General features: G+C 46.1%; 1 protein-coding gene across 1 annotated transcript in view; it reads right to left on the bottom strand.

Annotated features, from left to right (window-relative positions):
• ADAMTS17 (ADAM metallopeptidase with thrombospondin type 1 motif 17) overlaps nt 1–27,758 on the bottom strand; it is a 343,084-nt gene that overhangs the window by 275,167 nt on the left and 40,159 nt on the right. Inside the window, exon 5 of the mRNA XM_042989202.1 lies at nt 4,620–4,792. Coding sequence (XP_042845136.1) covers nt 4,620–4,792 — 173 coding nt within the window. The remainder of the gene's footprint in view (nt 1–4,619; nt 4,793–27,758) is intronic.

The following is a 27,758-nucleotide window of genomic DNA, read 5'->3' on the forward strand; positions in this document are numbered from 1 at the left end:
AAATCACCATGTTGTACACCTGGAACTAATGTCACATTGTGTGTCGACTCTACTCAAAATAAACAGGTAAATAAATAAAAATATCCTAAAGGTAATGAAGTGGTATCTCATTGTGGTTTTGATGTGCATTTCCCTAATGATCAGCGACACTGAACATCTTTTCTGGCTCTTATAGGCCGCTTCCAGATCTTCTGTGGAGAGATGTCCATTCAAGTCCTTTGGCTGATTTTTCAATAAGGTTGTTTACTTTGTTGTTGACTTTCAGAAGTTCTCTATATTCTGGATATTGTCAAATATGTATTTGCAAGTATTTTCTCTCATTCTAGGAGTTGCCTTTTTACTCTGTGGATAGTGTGCTTTGATGCACAAAAGTTTTTAAATTTGGTGAAGTCGGCTCTACCTATTTCTTCGTTTGTTGCCTGTGTCTTTGGTGTCATGGCCAAGAAGTCATTGCCAAATCCAAGGTCATGATGTTTTTCCCTACGCTTTCTTCTAAGGGTTTTATAGTTTAGCTCTTATATGTTCAGGTCTTTAATCCATTGCAAGTTCATTTTTTGTATATTATATTAGGTAAAGATCCACACATGCCTGTCACCTTGAACAGGTGCCCCTATACTTGATAGCCTTTTTTGTCCCTCATCTCCTGCGTTGACTTTTTTGTGTTTAGTTGATTTTTTTAACAGTGAAATTGTTTTAATTCATGTCTCATTTTCTCTTCCTATATTCTGTATATTCTGTAGCTATTTTCTTTGTGTTTACTGTAGGGATTATGCTTAACATCCTAAAGTTATAATACTCTAAATTGATTTTATACCAGCTTAAATTCAGTAGCATAACAAATCTCCACAGCAAAATGGTTTTTAAAAAGCAAATAAACATTAAATTATAACTCAAGATAAGGACCAAGTACAAAAGCAGCCAGCTATGATAAAGAAAACAAGTTGGCCTTGGACACTTAAACTGTCCAACCAACTCTTGATTTTAGCCCAAGTCATGATCTTGAGGTTCGTGGGATCGAGCCCTGCATCAGGCTCTGCCCTGAGAGCATGGAGCCTGCCTGGGATTCTCTCTCTCTCCCTCTCTCTGACCCACTCACACACTCTGTCGAAAGGAGAGGAGAGGAGAGGAGAGGAGAGGAGAGGAGAGGAGAGGAGAGGAGAGGAGAGGAGAGGAGAGGAGAGGAGAGGAGAGGAGAGGAGAGGAGAGGAGAGGAGAGGAGAGGAGAGGAGAGGAGAGGAGAGGAGAAAGAAAGGAAGAAAGAAAAGAAAGGAAAGAAAGAAAGAAAGCAAGAAAGAAAGCTTAAAAAAAAAAAAAGAAAGAAAACAGGTTGGCCTTTTCAGAGGGATCTATAAGAAGAGCCCCTCTGAGGGGATATTTACCCAGAGGCTTTAAAGATAGAGAAGCTAGCTTGATAAGGAGTAGGGAGAAGAGCATTCCTGACAAAGAGAGCCCAAAGAGGGTGAGGGAAGAGCCTGGGGCAGCTGAGAAACAGTGGCCCACATGACAGTTTGGTGTTGAGGTGGAGAAGTGAATAAAGTCCAGGAGAATCGGGCAGGTCTCCACTGTACAGCCTGGGAGGGCCATGCAAAACAGGGGCATTCTGCATCAACTGCACGGGAAGCCACAGAAGGGCTTAGGGCTGCTTAGTGACAAAGTCCTAACTCTGTTGGATGAACCTCTTGCTGGCCATTCTGGGACAAGGATTCAAGAGAGAAGAAAATGAAAGTGAGGAGCCCAGCAAGGTGGCTCCTGCAGTCGTCAAGGCTAAAGGTAACGATGGGCAGACCAGGGAGGAGAGGGAGAGAAACAACAGGACCCAGACATGCTTGTCACCTTGAACAGGTGAGACAGGGGTCCCTCAGCCCTGGTGTTGCGTGCTCGCCCCGCTACATACTCGCTCACTGGCCGTGCACCCTGACTGTGTCACTCCCCCCGCAAGGCTCCACTTCCTTCTCTGTAAGATGGGCAAACAATGAAATCCACCAGGTCAGATGATGGGGAGAAAAAACCCAGCCACTCATCATGGACATCCACTCCTTTCCCTCCTCTCAAACACGTGCCATCAGGCCACTGACGGACACCGATCTAATTCATACGTCACAACCATGAGACGCTATGAAAACTGGGAGCCGACACGTAACACCATATTCCCCCAGCTTTGAACGTGTTTTCATACACCAAGTCCCCACAAGTGCCCAGAAGCCTGCCTAGATTTAGCCTCAAGGGTCAGAGTGGCAAGCGTGGACTGGCAGGTCTCTACCCAGAGACCCAAGTGAGACCCAATGATGCTACTTCCCTCAGCCTGGAGAGAAACGTGTTGCAAGGAAGGTGGCAGCCACTCCAGCAGACTCCCCCGAATCCACAGAAGCTAGGCACACAGAGCCATTTCCATCCTGCAGCCCCACAGTAAACACTCTGGCGGGAGAGAGATGGGCTGGTTGGCCTCACCTTCCCGCTCACGGCACCTGAAGGCTTGGCTAATGACAGGGTTCCTCATCCCGACCACAATCCTTTCCCATCCTCCTGGCTTAAAGATCATCTTACTTCCTAACAGAAATCCCTTGGCTACAACAGCCACAGGAAGAACAGAATTCTTTGGAATTCTTTCAAAACTAGGGTTTTGAGGGACTGAAGGATGGTAGTGGTGGAGGGGGGTCTCGTTCCAAACAAGGGGCAGCGTCTGAATGCAACCCGCCGTTAAACTTGCTGAAGAGCTAACCACCGCTAGAGCGACGGAAACCAGTGTTCGGTGCTGAGAGTCTGTGTGACTGGGTCAGGAGACTCCGTCTTCATTTGCTCTCTGGTCTCGCCACCCCAGCCAAGAGCCCCCACGGGAGGTGACTGGAGGGCTCAGTATTAGCATACACATGCCATATGCCTCTCACCACAGCGGCACTGCTCTTATTAGGCAGGCCTCATCAGAAAACATCTAAATCCCAATTTAATGTGGCTGGCCCCAGATTTGCCCTCAGCGATGGGATCTGGAGCCTCCAACGTCTTAGTACAAGCAGTGGAAGAGAAGCCAAGGCCGCGGAATTAAAGCCAAGCAAGAGGACCACTCAGTCTCTGTCCTTCAGCCTTACAGCTTTGGGGGGCGGGGGGGGGTGGGGGGCAACACTGCCACGTACCTCCCCCTCCCTGCCTGTGATAAAAAAACAGCTGCCGCTGTGCTGACGATAAAATTATGAAAGCAAATATCAAAGTAGAAGCTTTGCCTCATTACTACTTTAGTTGCCATAATGAGTGTTTACTCTTGGCACTCGTACTCTGGACAATTAAAAACAATAAATGAGATGAAATTAACTACAGATGAAAGGGTCTGGTGTGGAGCCAGCCCCACCAGCCGTCCTCCCGGGTTTCCTCAGGGCAGGACAAAGCACAGCAGCCCATCATTAAGCAGCCACCAGGAGGACTTGGGTTTGTGCAAATGAAGAACTCAGGCATATTTCTCAGAAACCCAGGCCAGCACCTCCCTCCTCCCTGCCTGACCCCCACCTCCACCCTCACTCCTGCCCCCTAGCTCCCTCTCCCCGACACGTTCTCCAACTCCAATGCCCCCCTCCCCCAGGCGGGGCACAGCTGCTGGGGCCGTTCCTCCCTTCCCCCTTCAGCGGCCCCACTGCTCAGGATGTCTACCAGCTCTCCCCAACTGTTCCCCTAAGGCTCCCCTATTCCCTGTTGCAGCCACATCATACCACACACCACCACCCCCCCCCCGCCCACAAATGCAGCCCCTGCCGCACCTGCTGCGAGACCTGTCACCCCTACCCTGATCTTGCAAACCCTCACTCTCGCTCAGCTCAAAGGTCAGCTCTTTCCCAAAGTGCCCATCATGCAGGATGATCGCTCAGCAGCCCTCCACCTGGACCCCAGTGGCCCCTTGCAGATAATTCTACTGTAAGATGATGTTTTATCTGTCTGCCGATACCACCACCTCCCAAGGGAAGGACCAGGTCTGTTGTGCACCTGTATCTCCAACACCTAACGTAGTGCCAGTGGTCTTCAGAGATGCTTGTTAGGAGAGCGGATGGATAGGTAGAATTGGGATGCATGCAAAAGTCTTTCTGTGTCTCCACTGTGAGGAGTGCAGCCCCTCCCCTGCCCAGCCATCATGTGAAGATTTCCCTCTATCCTCATTCATTGAGTCAGATGTAGACACAGGCTTCTGAGCTCCTTCCCTGGTACACTCAAACAGATAACCTCCCCCCGCGCTTTCCCCCAGCCCTCACAGCACACGGCAAGAACCGATTCACATTAAAATTTGATCCTGATTGTTTCTACTAGACCACTGACTCCTTAAAATGGGCACTGACTCACTCAACTTCAAATCCAGGGGGTCTAGCACTCAACAAAGGTTTTGGCAAACCTCTGATAAGAGTGGCAGGCAGGGCACAACCACGGGGCAAACCCAGGCGCCAAAACAACGCACGAGGGCAGGGGCGATGGGTGGGCCCTCTCCCTTGGGAAGCCCTTCAGTTCCCTACTCAGGGGTCACAGGGCTGTGTGTGTCTCCAGCCCTCAGCCCAGCTTCTTCCTTAGCTGGGGAAAAGACAATGACAGAGCATTCATCCAGGAGGAAACAGAGCCCCCCTGGGTCAGAACACTGACTGGAGACTCACCATGTTCATGACCGTGAGGATGAACCTCTGGGCGGCCTCTGCCCCGTGGTACTGCACCATGTCGGCATCGGCCACCACCAGGGTCTCCACCGTGTGCTCGTTGGTGAGCTGGATGGCGTTCCTCCGCTCCCGCCAGTCCTGGGACGGCCTGCCCCTCCTTGGCTTCTTCTTTTCTAGAAGACAACGGAGACATTCATGCAGTCCTTGGCACTTTGATTTCCAAAGCCATAAGGGAAGCCTGCCTTCTGTTGAGCCTCCCACAGAGAATGGTCAGTCTCCAGTGGCCAGGAGATGGACCTCCACTGTCATGGGGTGGGGGGTGAGGGACCTGAGCTCACTTGATACAGGTGGAGCCGATGGGCAGAAGACGGCTCACACCTGTCCACATCACAGCCGAGGAGGCAAAAGGGACTGAAAATCAGGGAAGAGAAAATCTGTCCCATCAGAGGAAGGCAGACAGCAGGACACAGTTGGCGGAGGAAAAGGCAGCCTAGGCCCAGTGGGGAGAGATCAGAAAGCACCTCAGGTTAACGGCATAGAAAGGGTTCTACCCACTGCTGACGGCTGGGACCCAGGGAGGTGGCATTCTGGCCACCGTTCTGAGAGTCGTGAGTAAAGAGCCATAAACATTAGCAATCACAAAGCATTATTTCAAAGGAAAACAAAATATAATCAGAAAAAAATATTGCATGCCACACACATCCCAGCCAAAATGCAAGTAAGTGTGTCCTTTCCTCAACACAGGGAAAGGTTAATCTTCTGTTGACTCTCGGATTTTTTTTTAGATTATTTATTTTTGAGAGAGAGAGAGAGAGAGAGAGAGAGAGAGAGAGAGTGTGTGTGTGTGTGTGTGTGTGTGTGTGTGTGTGTCTATGTGTGCACAGAAGAGGGCAGAGAGAGAGGGAGAGAGAATCCCCAGCAGGCTCTGTGCTGTCTTGACATGGGGCTAGATCTCATGAACCGTGAGATCATGACCTGAGATGAAATCAAGAGTTGGACGCTTCACTGACTGAGCCACCTAGGCGACCCCTCTTCTGACTCTTTAGATAAACTGATGCCCTGTAAGGTCTCACTTTGATAAGCAGGTGTTGTTATTAATTAGAGCCCATATCACAGTGCCTAGGCATTCAAGCTGCCATGAGAGGGCAACCTAGACTTTGTTGGTGAAAACCCCTCTGACCGACACCAAAGTGTGGTATGAATAGTGTGTACTTTCAGGATCCAAATGTAAATAGAAAGGCAGTGCTTAAATTTGTTAGCTATCATTCCCATTTTCAGCACTAAACCATACAGAAGTCAGCCCTGCTACAACTTTCATGCAGCGAACCCAGCCCCATATGCACAAACTGGCTTCATAAAGTGACCTGATCATTCCAGGGCCCCAAATGCACACTACAAAATAGCCTGAGATATGGGTCATAATGAACAAACAAGAATACTCTGTATGATATAATTTACAATCGTGAAAACTGAAAAGCAATCTAAACATCCAACCACAGAGAGAGCCAGCAATGGGAACACAATATGTAGCTGTGAAAGGCATGTTTGTGAAGGTGATTTAGTGATGTAGAGAAAAGCAGGAATAAATCTGCATATACAGTTCGGTCCCAATTCTGCAAAGATTCAGCACACAAGTATCTTCAGGTGAAGGAGGAGGAGGAAATAAATTTAAAAATAAAAAATAGATAAACAGATGGACAGACAACCAACCAACCTGGGTAGAACATAACTAAAACGTGAATGATAGGGAACATATGATCTTCGTTTTTCTTTTCCATTTGTAGTTTTCAAATGTATATAATAAACTAGAATTACTCTATTCACTTAAAATGTTGAGTTTGAGAAAAATACAGAGGTCACTTTTAAACTCTCAACAATACAGAAGGCATGGGGGAACAAAGTTAGCCACAGAAATACAAGATGAAAAACATGAACGCCTTGGCCCCACAGGATGGGTCTCTCCTCGCCCAGAGCCAGGCACACCTCCATTGAGACTTCTGGGCCTCAGCAGTGGAGCGAGGGAAGGAAGAGTCCATTTCAAGTCAACAGGCAAGGTCCCAGATGGCACTGCCTTGCATGCAGTCAGAATGAAAGAGGCCACTTGTTAAAAATCTCTTTGTAAAATCTGTACCCACATATCTATAAAATCAATACCCATATACCTATCTTCACCAACCAGATCATCTCTGAACGCAAGCAAGACGGACCACACATGATCTCCAAATTCTGGGCTCAGGGTGCTTGTTTGCTGGGTGCTCATGGCCTGGATCAGACCGATCTGTCCAACTTGGAAATTTGCAACAAACCCCCTTGCTCCCATTTCAACACTGTGGAAGTGACGGGCTACCAAGCAAGAGCTCTGTTGTCACGAGCACACCCACGTGCTCCCAGGCAACCGGCCAGGAGCCACATGGTGCTCTGTCTCATGGTGCTAACTCCCCTCTTGATAACTCCCCTCTTGGAGTCACCAACTCCTGTTCTCACCTGCAGATTCCTCCCCAAGTGGGCTGCTCAGTACTTCTCTTTGCAAAGTGTCCTATATTTTCAGGTTCTCACGTGAGAAGAGCTACAGTTTCAGCGTGGCCCTGAGGACACATTGGCAATATCTCTCTGGAAGATGGCGAGCTCAAACACGTAAGAGCTGAACAGTCTCAAAGAAGAGTAGCCCATCACTCCCAGACCAGAACGGCAGGGTTGCTCCCAGACATTCAACAGATCAAAATGCTGCACTGGAGCATCAGTCTTTCAAGCACAAAGTAGGACTCCTAAGACCTGCCCCTCCCTCCCTGATGGGCCACAGAGAGCTAATAAATAGGCTGTCACAACGGGCACGATGCTGGGGGTTGGCATATGACCAGAATACTAAGTAACAGGTACAACACAATGGTCAGGTGCTCTGTGGTTGTTAAAGGATTTTCACTAAGACGGTCTCATTTCTTCCATTCATTGTCCACCCCACCCCCCAGCCCCTGGCATAGGACTTGGTGTGAAATAAATATTCATTGAATGAATGCACACGTGAGTAAATGAATGAATGAATGCATGGATGAATGAATGAGTGAGTGGAATCCCTGTTTCCCACATAACAAAGCTGAAGCCAAGTACTGGGCAGTGGTGAATTCGGCCCTAGAACCCAAAGCTTCCCCCCTCGGCTCTGACTCTCTCCAGCTGCCCTATGTGTGCCAACATGGTCCTCATTGCCATCTGAACTTATAACAGTAGGAGGGTCGAAGAAAGCTTAGCAGGAAAGGATTCTGTGTTGAGCATGATGAAACTGACTTTGCTGCTGCATGCTGCACACACAGCGTGCACGGCGACTCTGAGCAGCCTTCAGTGATAGTGCTCCTTCCCCTTGGATGGTCTCTAGCTTGTTCCAGGCCCTGCAGCAGCTATAGCATAATTATCCCTCCGGGCTGCCTGCACTCCCCTCACCGAGCGTTGCTAATTTGGTCTGTCAGGCCAGAACCATGCCAGGCTGGCTGGGGACTCAGAGACACACCCCAGTGCTCTGTCCTGTCCCCGCATTCAAGGGCAGAGGCCCGACGCCTTGATCCAAACTCCTGCAGCTAGATAGGTTGCAGGAATTCAGAATTTTTCAGATTTTGCAAGGCCATGCGGTGCGTGTGCCACATACTGAATAGTTTCCCTGAGGTCTAGGGCAGCGAGTGGTTATCAAAGGCACTATTAATTCTGCAGAGAAACGAGAAAAAGGGGGTCAGGAGAGATGCTCCATAGGCTCCTATCAGGGCAGGGCAGGCCTTCCACAAAATGAGTGTCGAAAATCCTGGATTTGGGAGTTGCAGATAAGAGACCAAGGACCTGTATTCCCTCTCCATGCCCGTGTCCTTCCTGGGGGGTAGTGGCGGAGGGGAACAGCAGGGTGAACGGAAGCTTGCCTCCTCCCTTCTCCTCCCTCTCGTCAGCCACTCTACCAGTAGCTCCGCAATGGTTATTCCTTCCCTATAGTGAGAACAGAACCGTAATACATTTTTACCTTTAATGCCACAAACTGCATACATATGCCCTAACAGACACGCTTCATCAACACCAATATTCACGAGTTGTAAGCATCATGAAAAGGAAGAAGAACAATACCAATTTCAGAATAACAAGGGTGCTGGATCCAGATCTCATGGGAGAGGTCAAAGTTCAAGCTGGGCAGGTGTGCAGCCATCTGCGGGGCCTTCCATGCTGGGCTCGGTAATACGCCGTCTCCAGCCACTGTGGGAACGGCCCTCACCCCTCTGATGAGGACAGACCACAGCCTGTGGGGCCCCTGGCCCTCTCGGGCTGCTACAGATACCAGCGATCATTCTAAGTTCACCCTGTGGTCTTGTTTGCCAGCACACTGCTGGAGCTGGTGCTGACTGGGTAGATTTTCAATCTCTGGCTTCATATTATTTTTCTTACATTTATTTTCCCTTTGCCCCAATTATCCATTAAAAAAGAAAATTCTATGTACTTATGGAAGATACTCCAAGTCTTTTTTGTTTTAATTTTTTTTAATGTTTATTTATTTTTGAGAGAGAGAGAGAGAGAGAGCGAGCGAGCCTGAGTGGGGGAGGGGCAGAGAGAGAGGGAGACAGAATCCGAAGGAGGCTCCAGGCTCTGAGCTGTCAGCACAGAGTCCGGATGTGGGGCTTGAACCCACAAACCATGAGCCGAAGTCAGATGCTTAACCGACTGAGCCACCCAGGCACCACCCCCACCCCCAGACCAAGTCTTTTCTAGAACAAGAGGAGGAAGAGAAAAAGACAAAACAAAGGGCATTCTATGTGTGGGACTTTTAGAATATTCACATCACTATTTATCATAAGAATTTGGGGTTACTGAAAATGTTGAGCAAATACATAAATTGTCATTTTAGTTATGAGTTTTGCTCTTGGCAAGCTAAAAAAAAAATCTCAGTTGTAAATTAACAAACTCCGCATGAATTAAATATTTCTTTAGTTTAAAAATAGAGTATTTAGGTATTTCCCAAGGAAAAACAACACATGGATCACAAAATATTCTGTGTGAGAGTTTAACAGCCAGAAGCCATCCCTGAATTGCTCCGTGATTCTACCAATTTCATTTCCAGGGAAGACCTCAGGTCACCTTTGTGCCAAGGGAGAGGCAAACCAGCTTGTGCCAGCAGGAGAAGCAAGTTAGAGAGAAAACAGACATGGCAGAGGAAATGGGGGCAGGTGCCCAAGGCCACTGGGCCCTTCGAGACCAAGGACAGACAGCGCTTCAGGCCGAGAAGTCCGAGACTGGTGTCAGTGCTAGGAATTGGTCCAACATGCTTACAGAGTTACAGGAAAGATTCAGACTTAACCTTGTTGTCATGCAAGCCAGAAACGTCAACTTTTCTCACACATAGCACTCAATGTCCAGATACAAGAATGTCTGCACCTGGGCACACGGGCACAGCGGAAGACTCCAGAAACAGACATTCACCTAGCTGTGCTGACCACGGGTTTTCTCCAGCTCTCTTGAGCACAGGGTAAAGGCAATCCCATCAGAAGCCCTGGGTGCCATTATGACATGTTGCAAAGTATTTACCTGTGGTCAGAGGAAGGCTACCCAGCCCTCATTCTCATCTTGAGACACAGATGATGGGTGATTTGCACCCAAACCGCTGAGACCTTCCTAAGCCCTGGGGCAAGGAATCCCTTCCAGTGCTGGCAGGGGGATCCACACTGGCAGGATGGGGGCAGTGTAGGCCCCACTGCCCAGAGTGAGCACAGAGGGCAGGGAGGTCTGCGCCCTGAGGGCCACAGAGTTGATGACAAGAATTCAAAGGAGGACTGTGGTCTGGGGCAGACCAGAGGGCATGCTCAGCTTAACCAAGAGCCAGTGGGTGGGATGTTGGGCAAGTTGCAGACTCTCTCCAAGCCTGATGTGACCATCTTTCCAATCAGAATAACCACACCCACAGCCCCGGTGTGCAGTGATTAAGTGAAATGTGTATCAAACGCTTACTACCTTCCCTGGAATGTTATGAGTCCTCAATAAATGGCACCTGTATTATGATGAGGAGCATGTTGACGGTGGCAGTGGGCAGTTGCCTTGTGGTTAAAGATGTGGTTTTAAAGACAAAACACATGAATTCCAATCCTGGCTCCCCGATTGTTTTGTCTGACCTAGGATAAATCTCTCACCCTCTTTTAGTCTCTGATGACTCATCAATGAAGCAGGGAGAATCACAGCTCCTTCCCCAAGGGGCTGCTGTGGGGCTGAAAGGAGATCCCAGATGTAAGCCCTTAGCAGAGCGCCTGGCTCATAGTAAGTGCTCGGTAAAGCTTAGCTTGACTGCTGTTGTTCAAGGAGACAGAGGAGCCTGCGGAGGCTACAGCTAGGGTATCCCCCCCAGGCGGGTCGCCTGAGTCTTCCTCTCAAAGCTGGTGAGGAGGAAATGAGGGAGCCACGGGGAGTTCAGCAGAGGGAGCACACAATCCATGCTGCAGTTAGGAGGAGGAGGGGGCAGGCCCGGGCTCACCATTGCAGGAACACAACTGTCCACAGAGAAACCTTCTGAGACAGTAAGGCAGTCCTCCCAGCCACAATTTGGGTGTGAGGATTTTGATTTTTAAGATAAGGTTCCCCCCAGGGAATCACTTTGGTGAGAACCTTCTTGTTTTCACACCTGGTTCCTCTGGGAACAAACAGCCCTAGGCTATCCGAGGGCACCCTTCAGAGAATCGCTCCTAGAGAGCAATTATTCCATCTGAAGGTTTTCTGGAGGAAATGCACCAGCCAAGTGTGAGCACTGGGGACAGATAAGATCACACTTGCCTTGCCAGCATGTAAGGAACACAGTCTCTGTGTTGGGTCTCTGCGTGCTCCCCTAGCCTGCAGCTAAGGTCCCAACCACAGCCTCCAGGAGCCAGGCTATCACTCCCCATGAGGAACTGATATGTGTGGGACAGTGGGATGGTGCGTCCACTGCAAGGGGCATTTGGGGTCTTCTGGCGGAGCCAGCACCCCATGAGGTGACATCCCCTGGAGCGGGACAGTGACATACCTGGATATCCCAGCTCGGTGCAAAACACACCCTTGCACAGTCTTTGAGGGCTGACAGGTGAGTTTCCTCCCTCTGAGTGGCATGAGAAATAGGCCAAGGGTGGAATTTATAAAAACGGCCACTCCCTCAACTTCCACTGAAATAGGATCCAGCTCTGGCTGATGGAACACTGTGTGGGGGAAATGAGGACAGAGAGCAAGAGAGACTCTACACACCCTCACGATTTACCGCTGAGCATAAAAGATTTAAAGTGACTTACCCCCAAAATAGATTGAAATTAAATTAGAGACATTAATAACCAAAAAAAAAAAAAAAATCCAAATATGCTAACAAGGTCACTATGGCAGCTCTGGTGATAAAAATCACTGTGGTGGAGGTGGGGGTGGGGGTGGGGGCGCCTGGGTGGCTCAGTGGGTTGAGCGGCCAACTCGTGGTTTCATCTCAGGTCACAATCTCAGTTTGTGAGTTCGAGCCCCACATCAGGCTCTGAGCTGACAGCACGGAGCCTGCTTGGGATTCTCTCTCTTTCTCTCTCTCTGCCCTCCTGCAAACTTGCTCTAAACTACCAAAAAAAACAAAACAAAGCAAAACAAAAAAACCATCACTGTGGGATGTTAGCCCAAGGCACGCAGAGCACCAGGCACTGCTACCCACACTGCTGGTTTCCTCTCCTCGCAGCCGGAGTCACAGACAAACAAGCCCAGGCACAAAGACGTTTGTTAAATACCTAGCTCTGGGCCTCGAACCCACTTCATGGGGATTCCAGGGTCAATGGTCCAGTCCATCCATTCTGCCTCAGCATTTGGTTCTGAGTGTTCTGAAATGAGGGAAAACTTTTTTTTTTTTTTGTAAAGGTAAACATGCGTGCTTGTGAGTTTTCTCGCTCTCCTCTGACAGGTGGAAAAATACCATTCCTCAGGGAAAAGCAGTATTGACCTAACACCAACCTCTAAAATAAAGATACAATAAGACTTCACATGGGGTCCTCTTGGTGATGTACAAGGCAGTGTTGTTGTTGTTGTTTTTTAACATTCATTTTTGAGAGAAAGAGCCCAAGCAGGAGTGGGGCAGAGAGAGAGGGAGACACAGAATCTAAAGCAGGCTCCAGGCTCTGAGCTGTCAGCACAGAGCCCACGACCTGAGTCGAAGTCAGACGCTGAACCGACTGAGTCACCCAGGCACCCCACAAGGCAGTGTTTTCAGTAATGTTTTATGGCAAATGTGATCATGAATTCTGTTCACTTCTATTGGCTAGGAACCTTCTGCAACACCAAAGAGCCTAAAATTAAACACGCATCAAAAAGAATTCCAGAAAAATCCTACCCTGTGTCCCAAGTCAGCAGCCTTAGATGGTCTTTCTGTCCAAGGAGGGCTGGGCAGCCAGCATAACATGGGGAGGGCAAGAGTGGGGCAGAATCAGAAAAGGAGGACAGCAAGTGGCCTGGGTTAGAAAGGACGTGTGAGGTCAAAGATGGTGACAGTAGCTTCTGGAATAAGAGAGGTGCTGTTTGGCAGGTAAGACCCACTCATTTGCCTGATGGCACAAGCCCCAAGAGAGGTCTCCCTGGCAACCCATCTAAGGCACCAAGAGTGTGTGGCTCCCCCCCTCATGTAGGCTGCCTGGGCTACCATGCAGGACATGTAAACAGATTGTTTTTAATTTTTTATTTTCTGGACTGCCACATCAAAAGCTCATTCAAATCTAGAGAACACACCTAACTGTGGGAATAGCAGAGCCTCCCAGACCAGATCAAGCAGGACAGTGAGGCTCTGGGGTCCACGAAGAGTGCCTGAGAGCACCCCACCCCGCCGTGGCCTGTTGCTGGTGGGAGATCCGGTCAGCCAATCTTAAGGGTCGATGCTTGCCTACTGGGGTCGACTGTGAATTCACGAGCCCAAGCGTCACCCTCTGGACCCACCACAGTGCCTACGTGGCACTGTCTGGTGCACAGTAGGAATTCCAGAATTATACTTAGCTGAATGAATTTTGTTAAACTCGTTGAACTTCCTAATTAATATCAAGATTAATTTTTAGAAACTTAACATAAATGTTCCAGAATTATATTCTCAAAAGTGGCTTCCTCCACCTAAGAAGGAGGTGGCCAACCTGGTCCTGAGAGGCCCACAGCTCTGACATCTGATAGAGCTGGTTGGAATCTGCCCATGGACTTGCAGGGTGACCATGGGCCACTTCCCTCATCAATAAACCAAGGTGATAATTACTCCTCTCTCTTAGGGTGGATGTGGGTAGTAACTAAGAGATGCGTGCTCAGCCTCCAACATGGGATCAGATATAGAATACCACATCCAAGTCATGCCACTAGTCTGATTTCTGTCTTTAGCATTGCATTACTATTATTGTGGTAGTTAACCGCATATTAGGGTCTAAACACTAATTTCTAGGCTTTGCCTGATCCTGGAAACAAACAGGAAACTTGGATGCTCATATGTGCTCTATGGGGTCTAGCTGCTCATATTCTCCATCTACCAGCACCTCTAGTCTAGACACTCATCAATCAGCTTGTTGCCTTTGATATTTCTTCCTGGGTCCAGGGGGCATGAACAAATTTCTTCAAGGCTATCCTCAACCATGCAACAATAAATTAAAATAATACAGAAACAACAGCTTCAAGAAGAGTGAGGGAGTGGCCTATAACTCCTGCTCAACATCCCAATGTAACCTTCCAACATTCCAGAGGGGGGAATATTTTAATCATCCCAAACGTGATAGAACATAAAACATGACTGTACGTGAAGTTGTCTACTTAAACCATGAAACATTCATAACATTTCACATTGGATAGAAGAATGAAAACCAAATGCTTTTCATTAGAGCTTGGAAAACAGTACAAATCCGTCTCCTTGCAGGGAGACACCTAGTGCTGCCGCGAGCGGGCTTTCTGCACACAGACCCTCACCAATGCCACCACTGCTACAGCATGAGAAACAGTAAGATGTGTTGTTTCAACTGTATATCCAATAGCCCCACGTTCCAAAAATAAGCAACCATGAGGTGTAATGAAAAAAGTTTCAAACAGAGAGGGAGGCAAACCATAAGAGACTCTTAAATACAGAGAACAAACTGAGCGTTGATGGGGGGGAGACAGGGGAGAGGGGAGAGGGGAAAATGGGTGACGAGCATTTGTTAGGATGAGCACTGGGTGTTGTATGTAAGCAATGAATCACGGGAATCTACCCCCAAAACCAAGAGCACACTGTATACACTGTATGTTAGCTAACCTGACAATAAATTATATTTAAAAAAAGGAAAGAAAAGAAAAGAAAACACCCTCAGGTTGGGAATTGAGAGCTCCAGATATTCACCTGGGCCTGACCCTGATGCCACTTAATAGAAAGGTCTCTGTTTTCCATGCATGCGTAATTTGCCTTTTGTCTCTCAGCTCCCCTTCTGCACTGTGCTCTGGGGCTGAAAGCCTGCAAACTACATTTCCCAGACCCCTTTGCCAGTTGACTTTCTGTTCAGCTCACCAACAGGGGGCACTAGAGGGAGACCAGAGGGGGACCAGATGGAGAGAAGAGGCTCCTTGTGTTCTCAGCTCAGGGTGGCACTGTTCAAGCAGTACTACTGGACCATATGGATCCAGCCTCCAGCTCCTGGGACACTCCTAGCCCAGCTCCCCTAACCCCTCAGAGGTACATCCGTAGTAACACCAGCTTGGCTACACCCCTTGGTGGTCTGATACCCCTTCAGACACTTACCCCAAGCTCTTTGGTCCTAGAAAAGCACCTCTTCCTTTTCTTACCCCAGCCCTCAGGCAACAGCTGTTTCCTGGGTACCCCAGCTCCCCCTTCTGCTCATTCCGACTTGAGCACGGCTATAACCAATTCCATGTGAAATCCCTCTAGTTAGGAACACCTAGCATTGTCTCCATTTTCTTGACTAGACACAAATGCATAGAGCCTACAATGAGAGGGTCAGTCCTTAAACTACCTACTAGATTTCATTCGCACTTCCCCGTTTTGGAACTAAGGATTCATTTTTTCACCATTGGAGTATGAATGGTGATGTGTACCATTGGATGTGTACTTCCACACCATAGAACACTGCCATGAACAGGAATGCTACCCTATATTCTGAGTCACCATTTCATAAAAACCAATCACTATGGGGCTCCAGGAAGGGAATACAAACATGGATGCATGGCACAGATTTGTCAACCTGTCACTGTCACAACCAAGGACCTGGGGATAGTGCCGCACAGACTCAGAGTCAACGTGGGGAAAAGCAATGGAAGAGGAAATATGAACAACCAGTGAGCCAGCAGTGGGTTTTAAGGCGTAGCTTCAGAAGTCTGCACACACAGACTTACACACACTGTGCTCTGCAATAAAATCAACAGGTTCCCAACACTTTTTTTTTTTCAAGCAAAGCAAAGGGTCTGTTTGTAGAAAAGCCATCTTTTCCAACTGGAAACGATGGTTCCACGTGTGCAGAAGAGCTCCCAGCCAGGTGAACTTTTCGGCAGCTGCAGAAATCCAACATCCTTGAAAAATAATGACCTTCTCTCTCTTGCTCTCTCTTTTTTTTTCAAATAGGGGGGAAAAAAAAAAACTTTTTCTCTCCAAGTATGAATTCTTTAAATAACTTACCCCAAGGCCAAGTCATTTTCATAAAAGGCTTTTTTTTCACGTAAATTCCTTACAAAGAAAGGTGGAAAATAAGAGTTGTGTGTGTGTGTGTGTGTGTGTGTGTGTGTGTGTGTGTGTGAAAGATCTCAAATGAAGAACTGATCAATCTTGGAATCCAAAATCAGTCCCTACATTACTCAGGAAGTATGAGCTATACTTGTTCCCTGAGACACAGGAGGGCCAAGGGCAAGAAATGTGTGTTGGCCCCAACTGGACCTTTGACCCATGATCAGAGTCCTATACCAAGTAGCCAAACACCACTGCCTACGGGTGAGGTTGAAAGGTATTCAGCCAATAAGTGTTGATTGGGAATCTACTGTGTGCCAGGTACTGCCACCATGTAGGTGACCATCCAGAAGGAACAGATGTTAACCAAATGTACAAATGTATGAAAGTTTATAAATGCAACACATGCTTGCAAAAAGAATAGATAATGCCATGAGAGAATATAAAGGAGGGTGTTCCAATTTAGCCTCGGTTCCATGGGGAAGTGCCACATGGGCCAAGATCAGAAGGGCCAGAGTTAACATGGGGATGGAGAGAGAGAAGTTGGGACCAGTCCTGGCAGTGGGCACAGCATGTGCATAGGCCCTCGGGTCAGAACATGGCATGTTCTAGAACCTGCAGAGGGCCAAGTGAAAGAGAAAGTGTGGCTGGCAAAGAGGCTTGAGCCACAGGCAGGGGCAAGTGTGGCATGTGTTCAGGGTTTTCTTCACCCCAGGAGCAGTGGGAAGCCCTTGAATGTGTTATCCTGGCTGCTGTGGGTAGAACAGATTCTAGGGGCCACCATGGAAAGCAGGGACACTGGCTGAATGACTACTTCAGGAGCTCAGGGAGATGGGCCCCACACTTGGACAAGGGGGGGCAACTGAAGGTGAAAACTTAGAAGGTGACCCCAACAGTACTGGGGATATTTGCATGAGTAAGGAAGGAGGGCCAGTAAGGAAGGAAGGAGAATGCACCATTTGTGCGTTTGGTTAACATCTGTTCCTTCTAGATGGTCACCTACATGGTGGCAGTGCCTGGCACACAGTAGATTCCCAATCAGCAAGGATGATTCCCAACCAAGGATGATTCCCACTTTGAATGTTGTGTTAATCACAGAATCAGGAACCACTGGTTCAGGGTCAGGTGGTTAAAAATCAAAAACAAAAACAAAGACAGTGTGGTTTTAGGCTAGATACATTTCAGATGTTCTTGAAGTACCCAAGTGGAGAAGCTGTTGGATGTGCAGACTTGGAGCTTAACAGCAAGGTGAGATCAGAGACCAACTGGCACTTAGGAACCAGTGGTCCTAGACCAATCTCTTAGGGACTTCAAAACTACATGGCTGGATGGAAGAGCTTGAACCAACACGCAGGGGGCAAAGGCTGGGGTGGGGGGAACACATGAGGTGCAAGGGGTACAGAGCATGGAGTCACAGGAGCCAAGAAAATAAGGTCTCAGGAGGGAGGGTTGCTCAGCATCCTCAACACAGGACACAGCCATGTCAAGAGAGATTGGATGGAACAAAAGAGAGGCTCATGAAGGTCTCAGTGAGCAACCTACCTACCAGAGGAAGATAGGAGAAGAGTTAAGATACCCTGAAACTAGACCAGGGAGGGGATGAAGGCAAGGTGAGGAAATGGTGCAGACTTTGGCGAGGCCGGGGAGCAGAGAAACAGGGATGCACTTGAAATATACTAGAATAGAGGGGCCATTTCCCTGAGATGGCAAGAACTTGCACATCTAATGGGGAAACCCAGGCCCATGGAGGGCTGCCATCTTCACTCAGTTTCTACCAGTCTTTCCCTCTCATCATGTTCACGAATGGAAATCCACAGACTCCCAACCAGGAAGAATAAGGCTTCTAATATGCCCACCTTACGCCAACTGAGAAAAGATGACCTCCCATTCAACAGGCACTAGCCAAGCCCCAGATCTGTAGCTGGCCCAGGGTTGTCATTACAGAGTGACACACACTTGGGTGGCTCAAACAACAGACATATTTCTTCACAGTTCTAGAGGCTGGGGGTTTAAGACAGAGGTGTCGACAGGGCGGGTTTCTCTTGACATCTCCCTCCTTAGCTTGCAGATGGCCATCCTGTCCCTGTCATTTCACAGGTCGTTCCCCTGTAAGCATCTATGGCCAACGTCCTGTTGGGGTTTTTTTGTTTTTGTTTTAATGTTTATTCATTTTTTGAGAAAGAGAGAGAGAGAGAAAGAGAACATAAGTGGAGGAGGGGCAGAGAGAGGGGGACAAAGAATCCAAAGCAGGCTCCAGGCTCTGAGCTGTCAGCACAGAGCCCAACATGGGACTCAAACCTGCGAACCATGAGATCAAGACCTGAGCCGAAGTCGGACACTTAACTGACTGAGCCACCCAGGCGCCCCAAATGTCCTCTTGTTATAAGGACACCAGTCATACTGGATTAGGACCCACACTAATGACCTCATTCTAACTTAATCATTTCTTTAAAGACCCTCCTTCCAAATACAGTCCTATTCTGAGGTACCAGAGATGAGGACTTCACCACATGCATGGCAGGGAGAGAATTCAGCCCGTAACAGATATTCATCGTCTTTCCCGCCTTAAGAAGTGTGGACTGGGAAGGTCACCTTTGCAGGAGTTGGTGCGTGTATAACCGTATGGTCAGGACAGTGTGGCAATTCCTAGCAAGGACAATCCTTGCGGGGGTCCGTGGAGATTCATTTGGCAAATCTGAAACAAACAATGACAAGTTCTCGGAATGCTCACGTGCTTTAAGTCTTGCTGAAAGTGTATACACATGCCTACTGGCGTTTGACAGTTTTATCTTTTAAAGTGATGGAAAAGAAAAAAAAAAAAAAGAAGAAGATGAAGAAGAAGAACATTCCCCAAACGCACAGCTTGGGGGAAGAAATTAATGAACATGCTCATGTTTCAACCAGAGCAAGACAGGGCAAACAAAAGCCTGAAAAGAAACCCACTTGTCTTCTGCACCTGGACTCCCCCATCGGAATCCTGGGCATTGTTCCTTTAGACAGATGGTCTTTCATCTTTGACAAGGAAACACAAGAAACTTTAGATCGCTCAGAAATTCCTCCACCTCTGCAAGAAGGGCAGGCCACACTATGGATTAGGAACTCAAATGTAAAACTAAAATAAAGCAAAAGGCTCTTTCTACCCCTCCCCCCGACACCCCTGTGGCACTCAGCACACCCTAGCATGGTAGGTAGGACATCTCCCCCAAGCTTCAGGGCTCTGAGGGTGGAGAGTGCCCCTTTCATTTCTGTATCTCCACCCTGAGGAGGGCACGTGATACACCGTCAGGCTTCAGTCGCCGTTCTGGAATATATAAGTGAATGAGAGAATCAAGTGAATGAATGATGAACAAAGGATCAAAGGATCCTTTTGCCCTCTTTTTTAGAGCCTTAGACAGAAAAAAACAATCTCCTTGGCCTTTGTAGAGCTCTTGGGTGTCAGGGGTTCTTCCAAATGTATTAAATTCCCACATATTTCCAGAGCAGTCTGCAGTGAGACAGCATTCACTCCTCTAAAGGCCTCTTGGGTTTCACAGAAGCTCCAGATGTCCCCTAACACATGGAAAAAGAGCTCAAAATACCTGATGTACAGGTGGGAAAACAAGTTCAAGTGCTCCTCTTCTGGCCCAGAACCAGTCACCAGACTACGCTTGTTTCCCAAGTAAAGAGCCTCCTTTCCAAATGCCCGGGATGCTCCAGGGCAAACCCGAACGTGGGCACAGTTCTCCTGGCACCAGGGTGACTCTTACTAGTTGGACTCCTGCTCCCACCCTTCCAATGCCCCTACCACATCACCCAGAGGGGACTTGTTCTCTTATGGCCAGCTCAACTATTTCTTGGACATCCACATGCAAAGCAGCCTTGGGCTCCACCAGGGTGAGCCAACCAGCGAATCCATGGAGGCGATGGAAACCTCTGTCAGGCCAACTCAAAAATTCACTAGAACAGCCTCCCTCTGTTGTCCTGTGGCTTCCTCTAAAATCCAAGGAGGCCCCCACATTATTGCCTTCATGAATTCAAGCACCTCATCTCTTTCCCACAACCTGGCCTCTGAACAGGTCATAACTCCGGCTAACCAACAGTCACATGACTAACTGGTACTTACAACTCAAATGCCACTTCCTCAAAGAAACTTTCCTTGGATTCCTTCATCTAAGTCACTATAGCACATTCTCCTTTTTCCTGGGACCACTTCTCAAAGCCGGTAATCATTTAATTGTTCTATGTATAGTATTAGTCTCTTCCCCTGGACAGGAAGCTCAATGAGAACAGCACCTAGGTCAGTTTATTCATCATGGATACCTAGTGCTTAGCATGTAGTAGCCGTTCAACAAATAGCTTTTTCTTATATATGAAATTTATTGTCCAATTGGTTTCCATACAATACCCAGTGCTCATCCCAACAGGTGCCCTCCTCAGTGCCCATCACCCACTTCCCCTTCCCCCAACCCCCCCATCAACCCTCAGTTTATTCTGTTTTTAAGTCTTTTCTGGTTTGGATCCCTCCCTCTCTAACTTTTTTTTACAAATAGCTTTAAAATAAGCAAATGAAAGAGCAAATGAAAGAATTTTCCACATGTGTACCATGACAAGTGGATATATTCTCAATGTTGTCACCTTTTAATTGTGTTTAATATTTAAATCTTTACCCATGCACTTAAAGTAATTTCTTGGGTATCATTTCTGAGTCTTTGTCATTGAAAAGAGGATTTTAATGCCATTATATTTATTATTTTAATTAGTAATGTTTTCTTTTTAGCTCCTTTTCTCCCAGTGTTTTCCTACGTGAACTGTATTTCATAAAGTTTTCATCTCTAGTACTGAGGAGGCAATTCTATTAGTGAGTTATCTTTTATAATCTTGAGAAACATTCTTTATACAGCTTTCTCATTATCGATATCAACATAGAATTTTGGCTTTTCCCCTTTGTACAGAAAAGAATTTAGCTTCTCTTTTTTTCTCCCATATTCCTTCTACTTCTCAGATTTATGAATATTTCTTAAACTTGAGGTACAGACTATTATGAAACTATTATTATACTTTATATTTTATATTGTTTCTTAATTTTCACAACAGCTTTGTTGAGATATAATCCACATACCATAAAATTCACCCATCTTAAGTATACAATTCAATGGTTTCTTAGTATATTCAGAGTTATACGATCCTCACCACAATAGAACATTTTCATCACCCAAAATGAAACTGCATATTCTTTAACAATCTCTCCCTATTTCTGTCTTCCCTAATTGCAGCCCTAGGAAACCACTGATCTATTTTCTTTCCTCCTAGATTTGTCTATTCTAAACATTCCATATAGACAGGATCATATGCTACCTGGTCCTTTGTCTGATTTCTTTCACTTACAGTAAAGTTTACAAGGCCCATCCGTATTGTAGCATGTATCGGTACTTCATTCCTTTTTATTGCCAAATAAGTTTCCACTGTATGAATGTACCACATTTTATTCATCCATTCACTAGTTGACTGACATTTGGGTTGTTTTCCACTTTTTGGCTGTTGTGAATAAGGCTGCTATGAACATTCATGCACAGGTTTTTATGTGGACAAATGTTTTCGTTTCCTTTCGGTCTATACCTGAGAGTGGAATTGCTAGACCATATGGTAACTGTATGCTTACACTTTTGAGGAACTGCCAGGCTGTTTCTCAAAGTGGCTGCACCATTGTACATCCCCAGCAGTAGTGTATGAAGGTTCCAATTTCTCTACGTTCCCACCAACGCTATTATCCATCTCTTTAATTATAGCTATCCACATGAGTGTGAAATAGTATCTCACTGTGGCTTTAATTTCCATTCCCCTGATGTCCAACGATGCTGAGCATCTTTTCATGTGCTTATTGAACATTTGTATAGCTTCTTTGGAGAACTGTATATTCTAGTCCTTTGCCCATTTTTAAATGCAGGTTTCTTTTTTCATAATCGAGCTACAGAATATATTCCAAATACAAGTCCCTTATCAGATCTATGGTTTGGAGAAAACTTCTTCTATCACGTGAGCTGTCTTTGCACTTTCTTGATGATGTCCTTTGAAGCACAAAAATTTTTAGTTGTGAAGAAGTCCAATTTATCCATATTGTCTTTGGTTACTTGTGGGTTTTTTTGGTGTTGTATCTCAGAAATCACTGCCGGATCCAAGGTCGCAAAAATTTATACCTATATTTTACTCCAAGAGTTTGATAGTTTTAGCTCTCACATTTAGGTCTTTGATCTTCCCTTGATTTTTCAATTATTGCATTTCATGTGCAACTATATTTGCATCCATTAGTTAGGCTTAACTCTAGCCAGTTTCAATCATCAACACCAACTCTTTACATCATGACTTCCTGATTTCCAGTCTCTCGATTTTGCTTCAGTTCAGAATCACCTGCAATTACATCTCAAGGAAATTCTTCCTAGAAGAAAGACATGTGGGGTGTAGAGTTTCAAAACTCTTACCCTCGGTTGCCCTCACACCTGATCAACAACTTGGCTGAGCAACATAACCATTTCTCACCCCAGCACTGTCACCTTGGTTCCATTGTCTTCTAGGACTTAGTATCTTGGACAACTCTGAGGCCTGCCAGATTTTCGTCTCTTTTGAGTCACCCATTTTGTCTGCTTGAGGATGGCATAACTTTTATTGGGACTCTTGTAATTCACAAATTTTGCCAGGAGAAATAACTGTGGGCCTATGTATATTAATTTTTACCAGAACACAGAAAGTCTTTTATCCTGTAAACTAAGTTGATTTTTTTTTTTTTACTTTTTTAATTGTTTTTAATGTTTATTTATTTTTGAGAGAGACAGAGACAGAATGCAAGTGGGTTGGGGCAGAGACAGAGAGAGGCACAGAGCCTGACGCGGGGCTCGAACTCACGAGCTGTGAGATCATGACCTGAGCCGAAGTTGGACGCTCAACCAACTGAGCCACCCAGGCGCCCCGTTTTTTGGGTTTTTTTTTAAAAACATTCCAAAAGTCTTCATTCATTACAAATCTTTTTTAACTGCTCCTAATCTAACCTGGGGGGAAGAGGACTCCTTCTCCAGATATACTTAAATTGGGTTTCCATTTTCTATAATGCATTTTTTTTTCTCTACAGTGTATTTTTTTTCTTACTGCTTTCTTTGCTTTGTGTCCCAAGGAAGCATCTCACATTTTTTCTCTGCATCACTATTTCAAATGGGCAGTGTCATTCCTGTCCACTACTGCCTTCTGCTTGGGGTTTTAATTTTGTTATAGCAAACTTGAGCTTTATAAGCTTTCATTACCTCACCAAGCCCCTTTTATTCTAAGGCTATTGTTTTTACATCTCATTCTATAGTCCTTAGGACTTTTGCTTCTTAAAAGCCCTTTTTGCTTCCCATTTGGCATACTACTTTTCTAAGATTTACTCTGGTCCCTGAAATAAATTCTTTCTGCACAGTCGGCTGTGCCAGGCTGGGATAGTGTCTTAATCTCCCCAAACACTGGTACTATATATTCTGAACTGATAGGGCACTTAAATATGGATCCACAGGCCTCCTTCTGTCCACAGGGCAATTCTAGATGCGAAGTACCAGCGTCACACCTCCTGCTATAGGGCTGTCCTGGAATTGGCTACAGAATGGCTACAAAACAACGGCTAACGCCAAACCAAGAAGGACAGCTGACCAGTTTCCTAAGTATCCCAAATCCCCTGAATGTCAAAGCCAAGGAAAAATGAGTGGAGGTGGAAAAATATTTTCTCTTGCCCTCGTTTGGACAGGCAAGGTTTGGCCACTCTGAAAAGGCCACTGACTGTCCTTGGCGATCTGGGCCCACCATCCTTTATAGTCAATGGAAGGTCCTCACTGATTTTAACAGTGAAATTTAACAATTTCTTAAAAAATTAAGAAAAATCCCTTCATTTTTCTAAATATGTTTTTGTTCTTTTCGATCTTCATATGGGTTTTAGTGGGAAGGACTGCTTGCTAGATCCAGTATTAAACTCAAGGTCATGCTGCAAGCATGCTTTGTAATACCCTTTTCATCCAGAGATTAATAAGAGAGAATTTCTATGGCTTCCTAATCTGAATGTGTCATCATATCCAGGGGGATTTATTTCAATCTGCTGCCACTGCAGATTATAACAAGCGCCAGTGGACTGTCCTAAGCTCTGTGGCACAGCCTTTATAAGAGGCTCAGTAAGTCCTAAGCCCAATAGCCTTAGCATTCAATTCTTGAGAGATAACACTGCATAACACTGTTGTATGACAATTCCAAATGCTGGCAATGTGTTGGACGCTGAGATGTCCCAGTACCTCCTCAGGACATGCCCTATGCCCCCCCCTTTTCTTTAATGGTACTGTCCTGCCCTATCTCTCAGAGGCAGGGTAGCCCATTCATGGCCTCCCTTCCTTGCCTCCATGTCCTTTCACCCATGTTTACTGCACATCCCTTTTAAGTCAGGCTTTTATCACTTCTGCTCTGATCCTGGCACACCTGAGCCAATCATTCACTGCACAAGCCTGGCTTGTACCAAGTGGCCCCAGGACTGTTCTGTTGCAGGAGGATGCCTCCCTCTATGAATTACATGGTGAGTTTCTGTTAATGTGACTCCAGCTACTTGCATCTCTGGAAACCACACTGATTTTCTGATCTAGAAGCCTATAGGAGCAGACCAACATAAAGTCACCAGTCCAGTGAGCAATCTTCCAGGATGAAATTCTGCCACCATGTAACCTGACCACTTCCAGCAGGAGCCTCACCTGTGGTGACCACCCTGTGTCACCAATCAGCACAGCGGTCTGGGATTAGCTCTGGATATGCCTCAATCTGCAATCATGCCTGCCTACATGTCCCCAGCAGAAGCCTCGGATGGGGCACAGAAGCCACATGAGCTCACCACTTGTGGCCCTAGTCCCACTGCAGGTCAACCCACTCCCTGCCTGGACACTGCCCAAGAGAAGATTAAAGTCCAGCCAGGGAAATGCACAGGTCACCTGCTATTGCCACGACCAACCTGCTTCCCAGCTCTGGGAATGGCATCAATGAGTTTTTTTCTAGAATGCCCTCTTCTCAGGGCCAGCTGTCCTGGTCAACAGGAGAAAAAGCCCACACTCCCTGTCGCATCCAACAGGGGGCCTCTCTTGCTCTGAGAAATCTTTAAGGAATATTAGATCACAGACTGTACTTCAGAAGATCCACTTCAATGCTGTATAAATTAAGTCATCACCTTCACTAGCACACTGCCACGGGCAAGCTAACCTCAGATTTATGACACTTAGACTTCCTGCCTAGAAGAGCCAATTTTATGACAACATTGGTTCCCAACCTGGCCATTTTTCTCTTTCAGTCCATGAGCTGCTAGAAATAGTTACTTGTGTCCCACTTCTGGAAAGAAAGTATGAGGAGCTCACTGGGGAAAACTATTAAAAAGGTTCGAAGATCTCTGGAAGTTTTCCTAAGGATATTCAGGAAATGAAGGAAAATTTATTCAAGAGCATCTTAGGAACAAGAGTCCATGACATTTGAGCCACCACTCACTCCCTCCCACTTTAGCTCTGCTTAATGGAAGCTTCATTCCAGATGAGTGAGTCCAAGAAGACTGGCTCTTCTTCCCCTCAGTTGCCAATCAAGGGGTATGGTACTTCACCAGGAGTGGCAGGCCACCAGCATTTCTCATCCCCTCCAAGTCCAAACTGAAGAGTCTAATTCTTAATGAGTACATCCAAAGGTCAAGGCTCCCTTCCTTCACCAAGCCCCCACCACTCAGAAGAATGTGGCTCTATCCCCAGAAAATACTAGAGGCACCAATCACCCTCACATCAGCTCTCTCACAAGGCATATATTCCATGCTAGAAGAGATAAGCTGAGAAGATCACAGATTACCAACCTGCCTACTGCCTAGAGTAATGGCTCTGAGATTTTCCCCAGGGATAAAGGCAGCATGCTTTCCCCAGAAGAACTGGTGTTATTTAAAACACAGTGTGGAAACATTCAAATCTAAGGGCACTCTCCAGAAACAATGCAGATTTTAGTAGCAAGCAATATGAGACTGGAAGCTCCTTTTATCTAACAGAAGCTAAATGATAGGCCACCTAGTTCATCAGAGAGAATCAAGCGGGGGAAAGACAGGTAAGGACAGCCCTCCTGGAATTAGAACAAATCTTAAAGGGTTGTCACAAAAATGATCCCTACCTGCACTCAGTTGGATCAAACTTGAAGCCAGTATGTCCCAGGGCACTGTTGAAAATAATAGAGTGATAAGCCAGCAATCAGTGAAACCTACATGCTGGGTGTGATATCAAATGGGGGAGACAGCTTAACAGAAAGATCATGGAAAGAGAAACTCAAAGACGGCCCTGATTAAACCACTGTCATCTCAGAGAGACTGTACACATGCCAAAGCCTGCTCCTTCTGAGGAGCAAAACAACAGGATTCACTCTGTACAGGGAAAAAAAACAATCACCAAAATAGTCTGAGTCACCAACAAATAAATAAGCAAGCAACACCAAAAGCAAGACCTAAAAAAAGAATACGAGAATCAGTATCCAGCTTCCTATATTTATTACCTAAAATGTACAGTTTTCAACAAAAACATATGAGACATACGAAGAAAAGGAAAGTGTCACCGATACATAAAAAAAAAGGCAAGTAACAGAAACTGTCTGGGAGAGAGCCCAGATGAAAGAAATAAAAGAAAAAGACTTCAAAGCAGACACAATAAAAATGTACAAAGAACTAAAAGAAACCATGCTTAAAGAAGTAAAGAAAACTATGATGACAATGTTTCATCAAATGGAGAATATCAAGAAAGAGATACAAATTACCTCTGTTAAACAGAACCAAACTGAAATTCTGGATTTGAAAAGTACCATAACGAAGATGAAAATTTTGTGATAGGGGCTAAAAAACAGATTTAAACTGGAAGAATAAAAAGTGAATTTAAGGACCTATTGATAGAGATTGTATAATCTGAAGACTAGGGGAAAAGTGAACAGAGCCTTCAGAGAACATAGGACAACAGTAAGCATACCAATATAAATGTAATGGGAATACCAGAAGGAAAGGAGAGAGTAGAAGGACTAGAAAAACATCTTTGAAGATTTAATGACGGAAAAATTCCCAAGTATGATGAAAACCATGAATCTACATACGCTAAGCCCAACAAACTCCAAATAGAATAAAAACAGAAATCCACACCCAGACATACAGTGAAAATGATGAAAGCCAAAAAAAAAAAAAAAAAAAAATTAATAAACAGAGATAAAATCTAGAAAGCAGCAACAGAAAAAGGACTGGTCATGTGTAAGGGAATCTCAATAAAATTAACACCCGACTTCTCATCAGAATCAATAAAGGCCAGAGGCAGTGGGATGACACATTAAAAACTATCCTCCATAAATAAAGGCAAAATAAAGACATTCTCTAATAAAAAACAACAGAGAGGTTGTTCCTACAAGACTTGCCTACAACATATAGTAAAGAAAGTTCTTCAGACTGAAAACAAGTGACA

This window comes from Panthera tigris, chromosome B3 (assembly GCF_018350195.1).
Source record: "Panthera tigris isolate Pti1 chromosome B3, P.tigris_Pti1_mat1.1, whole genome shotgun sequence".
In the NCBI taxonomy this organism is placed as follows: Eukaryota; Metazoa; Chordata; class Mammalia; order Carnivora; family Felidae; genus Panthera; species Panthera tigris.